Below are 8,165 nucleotides of genomic sequence, written 5' to 3' on the forward strand. Positions count from 1 at the left end.
AGTCGTTCGTAATTACAACTAGGTCAAATATCCATTTTACCCCTTTAATTACCTCTATATCTTAAAGTACCACTAATCCTGTAATAAACAATTTGTTTATGGTCTAACCATAAACTAAGTCCTCTCGGGTCAATGAGAGGGTGAGTTCCCATTGTTCAAGTCTCGAAGTCAGCACTTAAGAGAATTACTCATCTACTTACCCTATACAGGAAGCAGTAGGTTCTATCTTGTGAAATAATGTTCCCATCTCCTTATTTAGTCAAGTTCCCAAAATGATATTGAGTTGCAACTTGGGCCACTCTCAATGATACAAATCAAAGTATGAGCTCTAATAAATAGGATTTCATAACTAATTCAGGATTGATATCGAGTTAGATATGATGATACTATGAAATATTAATCTCTTCAATTAATAGAGTTACAAAGAGACATTAATTATTGCCCGGTTTAGTCTTATACAAACTCTTTATATATGATGTCTCCACTTACATGTCTCCATATGAATGGTTTGAATTACATCATTTGTAACAATTACAAGTAGATCATATCCATAGTGTCACTAGGATAAGGCACCCAACATTGTCTATCTACTTATACCCTCTTTAAGTTATTACTTGAACATAACCCACTATACGTCAACTTCATAATATTCAAGCCTCATGTAAATAATCTTGGATTTCACTTTATTAGATAATTCGTTATTGCATATTTAATAATTAAATTAAATACTATATTAATAGTTAATTAACTACGAGACTTTAAGGCATAAATCCCAACAATCTTCCACTTACACTAAAGTTTGTGAGACATGTATCCTAGGACATACTTTATACCCAGCATGTTACTCTCAAAGATTTCTTGCTTTCTAAAAAATGACATCTCTGTTGGCTTCATCCTAGAACATACTCTATTGGCTTCTTAGTCTAAATCCTAAAAACATACGCTTAACAGCTCTGGGATTCCATATGTACATACCTAAACACCCAAACACCTTCAAATGATCTACTTTAGGTGGATGGTTTGACCATCTTTCTTCCCATGTTAGTAACTGAATAGAATTGTGGAGACACCTATTTAAGGTGTTGATGCGAGTAAAAAAGAATATATGCCCAATCGGTAGCAAACCATTAAATAACTAACATTGAACCCTTTCCACAATGGTTAGGTTTAACCTTCTTACTACTACATTATGTAGTGGAGTACATATCTCACAGTCTTGTACCCCATTATATCATTTTCTCTACAAAAATAATTAAAGTCTTCCTCAAAGAACTCAAAATCATTATCAATTCTTAAGCATTTTACTTGTGTTGGAGGTCTGTTTCTCAATCAAAATCTTTCATACTTTAAACTTGTCAAGTGCTTTGTATTTAGCTTTGAAAAATTTACCCAACTCTTTCTAGCGCAATCATCTACAAGAGATAGAAAACACCTTGCACCCCTTAATGATAGAGAGTGTGTTGGTTCCCATAAAATCTGAGTTCACATACTCAAGTATTTCTTTTGAGGAATGTTGCCCCTTTGGAAAACTTGAACTTGTTTCTTTCCCAAGGATACAATACTCACAAAAATGAAAATCTTCACCAACTTCTATTGGTAGCAGCCTCTGTTTATATAAAGTTTGCAATCCTTTGACGTTGATATGAGAAAGCCTCTTATGCCAAAGTTCATCTTCATAAGATTGGATTCTTTAGCCCCAAAGGCTGATTGCACCATTTGGACATTCTTAACAACATATAAATGATTAATCTTGGTCCCCTTAAGCATTGTTTTGGAATCATTATAGTTTCTAGTGTTTTCTCCATATTCAAAACCAATGGAGTCTACCATTCCAAGGGATATCAAATTCCTCTTAAAATTAGGAACATGTCTTACATTTTCGGGTAGTTTTACTAAATTATCACTAAGTTTAAGGGAGACTGAGCCGTTTCTAATTGTTTTAAATGTGTTGTCGTTACCCGTATAAATTAGGCCACCATCCTATTCATTTCAAGTGTAAAAGCAATCTTCAGATGGTGTCATGTGGAATGAACACCTGGAGTGTATAACCCAATCATAAGTTTCCACAAAACCTTGGCTTGTGATAACTTGTAATTATACAAGTTATTCTTTCTTAAAGTTAAAATATTCCGAAGTAATTGAGATGAAATGGATTGAAATCGTAAGAGAATAGTGTAAAATTCCTTTCTATATGTTCAATGACTACAAATGAAAAGTTTGACTAAATTTACATCACTAATCAGTTGAATGTTCAAGAATACAGAAGAAAATAAAGGAAGACAAACCATGCATTGGAGTCTCAAGAAGTCGAGTGCTAGAGTTAAAGTCATGCAGTTAAAAGCTCTTAAATCATAAAGCCCCTATGATCGGTGGAAATCATCTAAATTATAATTTAGTTTTCGCATTTGTTTATTTCTTGGTATAAATTTTCAACACCTTTTTCATTTTCTCCACATAAAGTTTTCCCTCTCCTTTAAATGTTTGATGTGAGAAATTTGTAAACAAGAAAGAGTAAAGTGAATTGTTAGAAGAAAGAAGGTGATACAGTCACATACAAGCTTTTCCTCCTTGTTTGTATCGTGTGAAAAAAACCCAACATAGTCTCTAATAAACCACAAATTCAGATTGACTAATTTTTCTCGTATCGCACTTGGTTTGTAAAATGTCTCGATTTCAAAGTAAATCAAAATCACATGGGGTAAAAAGATAGGTGTAACAATATGTTTTATTTCCATAACAGAATTTTATATTCGAATGAACCTTCATAATCGTAAGAAAGTCAAGTTTTTTCTAAAAAAAAACTATGAGACATAACAAAATAAGAACAAAAAAAAATCCACACAATGATTTATGTGGTTTACTAACAGTTTGTTAATCACCCTGTGATTTATAACTATAAGGTGAAGGAGAGAAACGTTTTTATTATCTGAAGAGACAACGTGGTACAAAATACGAAGATGATGTGCGATAGGATTCAAAGAGTTTACATATGACATCCTTCGTAGACCCTAAACAAAATAAGTCCAAAAGTAACGAGACCCTATGTTTGATCATTTGGTGCGTTAGGACAACAAATTCAAATTAAGAATAACTTTTTCCTTCCTAGCCTTCACTTTTCAAACCTAAGAATGGAAAGAAGTCTCTCTGATCAAACATGTGCAATTGAGGAAGTCTTTTCGGCTCGGCCAAAATAAAGATCACGTAAGTCCTACAAATTTTGACCATATATCAAGCTCGCAAAGCCATTAAGAAGGGATGCATAGAAACAAATTTTTCTTTTAAAACAGCTGAAAAATTGGTAAAAAAAAAATATGTAATAATTCTATTTTTGTCTATGCACTTTCAAATATCCATTTTTAGTTCTTTTTATATTCAATATAAATTTTAATTTAGTCTCCTCCACCAGTGTTTATTGTTGATTTCATCAAAAACTTTTCAAGCACTTTCGCTATAAATCTTGAAAAAATATACACATATCATGTTTTCCTTGCGTTATAGAATCGGCAAACAAAAAACATAAATCTTAAAATAATAGAGAATTGACATAGAGATTTACGTAGTTCACTAACAATGTGTTAGCTACGTCCATGGATAGAGGGAGAATAGTTTATTATTACAAAATAAAGACGCCTCTAGAGTTAGACAATTTATATAGCGCACCTCTCTATACCTCCATACTTGATCATTCGAAGTGTCACATATCACATTCAAAGCATTCCAACACCTTGCATGAAATATAGTCATTATTTAACTAATTTTAACCAAAATTAACTTTGAAAGACTAAATTTAAGATCTATTAAAGTTCCAGAGACTAATACATTTTCAAGTGTTTAGTTTAAGAAATAAGTTATTTTGGAAGAAATTGGAGTACTTGACAATTATTCAAAATAACTTTTCAAGTGTATTCTAATCCGTTTTTATCAAAAGTGTTTAAATAAAAATGAGATTTTTGAAAAACATATTTTTCTCACGGATCATAAAGTTAAATGAAGTCTAAAATACAAGGGAGAAAGTGATATTTTTACAATAAATATATATATATATTGTCAACAAGTTTGAAAGATAAAACACATGGGTTGTATAGTGTAGAATTAAAGTGGAAGCATATGGGCAATTAGTGAGATATGCACATAATTTTTCCAATCACACCCTTATAAATGAGACTAAAATTGCATGGGGAGTATCGAAGTCGTACAAAATTTGTCTCCCCTTCTTAGCCAACTTTTTTTTGTTTGTTTTTTTTTTTTTAAAAAAAAAACAAAGATAATAATAAATAATAATAATAATGATAATAATAATAATTCATATTTCAGATCCCATCCTTCAATGCCACCGACTCACTACCATGTGCTGCAACTCTCTTTAGTCAACCAAAATTTAATCTACATTTATCAAACTTAAAATAATTAAAGTCTTACCTTGGTTAAAAATCTATCAAAAAAATGTTTAGAAATAGATTTTTAAAGAAATATATTTATAACTTGAAGATTGTTTGGTAATATTCATTTTTTTTATAGCCTTTAAGAATATAAGCAGTTGAGTACTTTTTTTCTTATATATCTTTCTTTCTTTTTTTATAGGAGAGAGTAGTAATAATGTTGATGAAAAACATTATTTGTATATTGAGTTATGAAATAAATGAATATTAAAGAAAAGAGTTGAAATTAAATAACACTATTATGGTAGTATTGGTTATTGGTTTCTTTTGTTCAATTAAAAAAAGGAAAAGTGAAAACAAAAATTCATTACACAGCACAAATTTGTTTTTCATGGAAAAAAAACGAGAATAGTGCAAAAATAAATTTATGCAAATCTAGGCTTAAATAATGACAAGAAAAGTATTTATTTTAAATGATAAAACTATTGAAAATATTTACAAGAGCAAAATGTTACTGTCTATCAGTGATGGATTGCAATAGGCCATGATCACATCTATCACATACATTAAATAAATGTCTATTACAACCTATCATTGATAGATGGTGACATTTTACTATCGTTGTAAATAAATTGACTCATTTTCCTTTATTTAAAAACAGCCGAACAAAAATTATACCAAAATGTGAAGATATGAAGACTAAGTAAATTATAATGGGAAAAAATTGATGTATTGAGCCTTAAGAGAAAAAAAAAATTACCAAAAAGGAGGGCCTTAAATTTCACCCCAACTTTTCTTCCAGTCTTATTGCATGTAAAATTGCCTTTCTTTAAACCCTACAATAATAATGCTAAGAATTCAATTGATGAGTAGTACTAGAAGTACTAACAAAGTAGGCAATATTTTCATCACTTGAGATAGTACTATAATCAGCCGTGGCTGCCACCGCCGGCCGGTTGTACAAGGAGGAGGAAGAAGAAACATCATGATGAGGTGGTGGAGGTAGCGGTGGTGGCGGAGGCGGTGGTGGCACAGCGACCGAAACGACCTCCGTAGAAGATGAAAGAAAAGGCAAATGTTGTTGTTGAGGAGAAGAGTGAATCATATTATTAGCTTCTCTTAATTTGTGTCTTAAAATCTCAGCTCTCACTGCATTGAGTTCAGCTTGTAAAGCTTGAATTTGGTGTTGTAGGGCTGAAATGGCGCCCATACAGCCATAAACAGGATCTCTTAACCTCACATTAGCTTCATAAACTAAGCTGTTTGCAGCATCCGCTCTTTGATTCTCGGAAACTTCCTGCAAAAATCGTTCGTCGTATTATATTCCATCATAGTATGTAATTACAAGTTTAATTTCTAAACGTTTAATATCGTGTCTATTTAGCCTTTTATATACTTTAAATAGTTTCTAACAATTTCTTAAACCATCGCAAATTTGGCCGATTTAGTTTCTATACTTTAAAAAATTTATAATTTTGGTCTTTAAACTTCCCATTCATAAGTTCACATGACATACAGGTTGGAGATATATTATTTAAGGAATGTGTGCAAGGTAGTTTTAAGAATTATTTCTTTAAATAATACAATCAACCACCTTAAATAAATGGGGTTAATTGATGACATGGACTTATTAGACACATGAATGGAAGCCAATCAAGATTTTATTTGAAAGGTTAAATTACAAATTTAGTTCATATGTTTTTGATAAAGTTAGAATTTAATCTCTATAGTTTTTTAGAACACATTCCTACAGTTTGATAAAGCTCTCGTAAATAGTTCACGACAAAATTTTAACTTTTAAAACCATAGGGACTAAATTTGACCTTAATCTAAATCATATAGACCAAGTTTATACCTAACATATTATAAACGTTCTAAACGACAATAGCTAAGACAAGATTATGAACATTCAAATTTACAGGAACACTAAACGTTGACACTAACATATATTTCAAAAGTTTAAAGAACGTAACTTATAAATCTGTAATATAAATGATTTTTTACCATAAGCATCTTCGAGACGTTGCTAGCGCCGAAAACCTTGTGAACAGAGGCAAATTTATGGGGCTCATGGGGGGAGAAGTATGGGGAGAATGGGCATTCTTGAGCACATCTTCTTCTTAAGAGTTTGCAGGCTGCACATGGAGTAATGGTGTTGAGAGCTCCAGGAGGACCCTGCAATGAGTGTCTTCTCCCCATAATTTGTTGGGGAGGAATACTTGATGATACATCTGTCTCTCTCTTTATCTTCTTCGCTATCTCGTCAAATCTCTCTCTACATAAACCGTCACGAAAAAAATAAAGAGAAGAAAAAAAAAATAGTGTCAATCCTCCTAGGTAAATCTAGAGGTAGGTTCTAGATCGAAATATAATCGTTTAATTTCTCTCTCATATATTTAACGGTATAAAACCGTCAACCAATGTAACTCAACAATTAAAATATTTCAGTCGTTTTTTAGCATACCTAACAAGTGAGACATTGTAACTTTTTCTATCAAGTCGAAAGTTTGAATCCTCACTTCAAAATTGTAAACACAAAAATTAAATCTTCACAAACGTTTTAATTTTTTAAAGAAAATATGAAAACTACGAATTGTTCTAACCCTCCTCCCCCAATAAAAAGAAAAAAAAAACTCGAACATATCTCAACGGTTAACACGTGAGTAACTTTCTCCTTTCTCCATGAGAACGAACGAAGTTGAATCTTCCGACCCCACAATTAAACCGAGAAAAAAATTGTGAGCCACATTGTTCCGGCTCGAAATAATATCTCCAAAGAGGAATGATTTTTTCTTACCTTTCTTTGGACATTCAAGCATGCTCTGGTCTTCACTTAAGGTCGAAATTGCCCAGAAAGAAGGTCAAGAGGGAAAGTATAGATAAAAAGAGAGAGATCAAAGAAAGAAGAAGGAAGAAAGAAAGAGAGAAGTAAAGTTCAACTACTTTGTAATGGTGATATGAGGATCTGGATCATCTCTGTAGCTGGTGTACGAGGATTATTCCATGAAAGATCTAGAAAAAGAAAGAGAAACAAAGAAAAAAGAGAGAATGAAAGAAAATTATAATACAATATATACATATATAGCTCGTGTATGACCTAATCTGAACATAGTTCGATCGTAATTGACATGTACTTTTTTCTTCGAAGTTGAAAGTTTTAAATTTCTCCATTGTCGAAAAAAAAAAACTTTATGTAATATTAATTGGCTCACGTGTGAGTGTTTTGACTTTGGCAATTAATTAATTGCATGTGGGATGAGGAGGAGTTTGCTTACTTTTTAGGGAGATCCGAGAATACTTAACGGTCTATTTGATAGGTAATTTAAAAATAAGAGATTCAATTAAAACAAAGTTGTATTTCATGTTTTCATATTTTTGTTTGGTAATAGATTTAGAAATTGAGTTCTAATTAAAATAATTATTTGAGATGTGTTGTGATATTATATTTATAAAATTATATAATTATGTTGACTGTAGACTATTATTAATTAATATATAAACATGTTTTATGTTAAAAGTAATTACATAATACATATTTTAATCTTGTAAAAAATAAATTGAGTTTTATAACATGACATATTGTATTTCTAAATGTGTTTATCTTTATTGAACATAATTTTGTATTTTTTATTTAAAATTCAAATTTTAGATATATTAAAAATATAAAATACTTGTTTCTAGAATTTATATGTTCGGATCACAAAATCTAAAAATAATTTTTAGAAATATAACCAAGATTGTCTATCAAACACATATTTGGTTTTCTTTCTATTACCAGAGACTCTC

General features: G+C 30.9%; 1 protein-coding gene across 1 annotated transcript; it reads right to left on the reverse strand.

Annotated features, from left to right (window-relative positions):
* Window positions 1-5,182: 5,182 nt before the first annotated feature.
* LOC120081973 (LOB domain-containing protein 15) lies at window positions 5,183-7,398 on the reverse strand. Its single transcript, XM_039037159.1, has 3 exons — window positions 7,177-7,398; window positions 6,384-6,654; window positions 5,183-5,676 (listed from the first exon to the last, which is right to left on the reverse strand). Exons 1-3 carry the CDS (start codon window positions 7,188-7,190, stop codon window positions 5,230-5,232), a joined length of 732 nt encoding a protein of 243 aa, XP_038893087.1. The 5' UTR covers window positions 7,191-7,398; the 3' UTR covers window positions 5,183-5,229.
* Window positions 7,399-8,165: the final 767 nt, after the last annotated feature.

This window comes from Benincasa hispida, chromosome 7, assembly GCF_009727055.1.
Source record: "Benincasa hispida cultivar B227 chromosome 7, ASM972705v1, whole genome shotgun sequence".
Classification (NCBI taxonomy): domain Eukaryota; kingdom Viridiplantae; phylum Streptophyta; class Magnoliopsida; order Cucurbitales; family Cucurbitaceae; genus Benincasa; species Benincasa hispida.

Coding starts and splice junctions, on each gene's coding strand:
- LOC120081973 (XM_039037159.1), bottom strand. Junction 5,677..6,383: donor ACGTCTCGAAGATGCTTATG/GTAAAAAATCAT, acceptor CGATTTTTGCAG/GAAGTTTCCGAGAATCAAAG.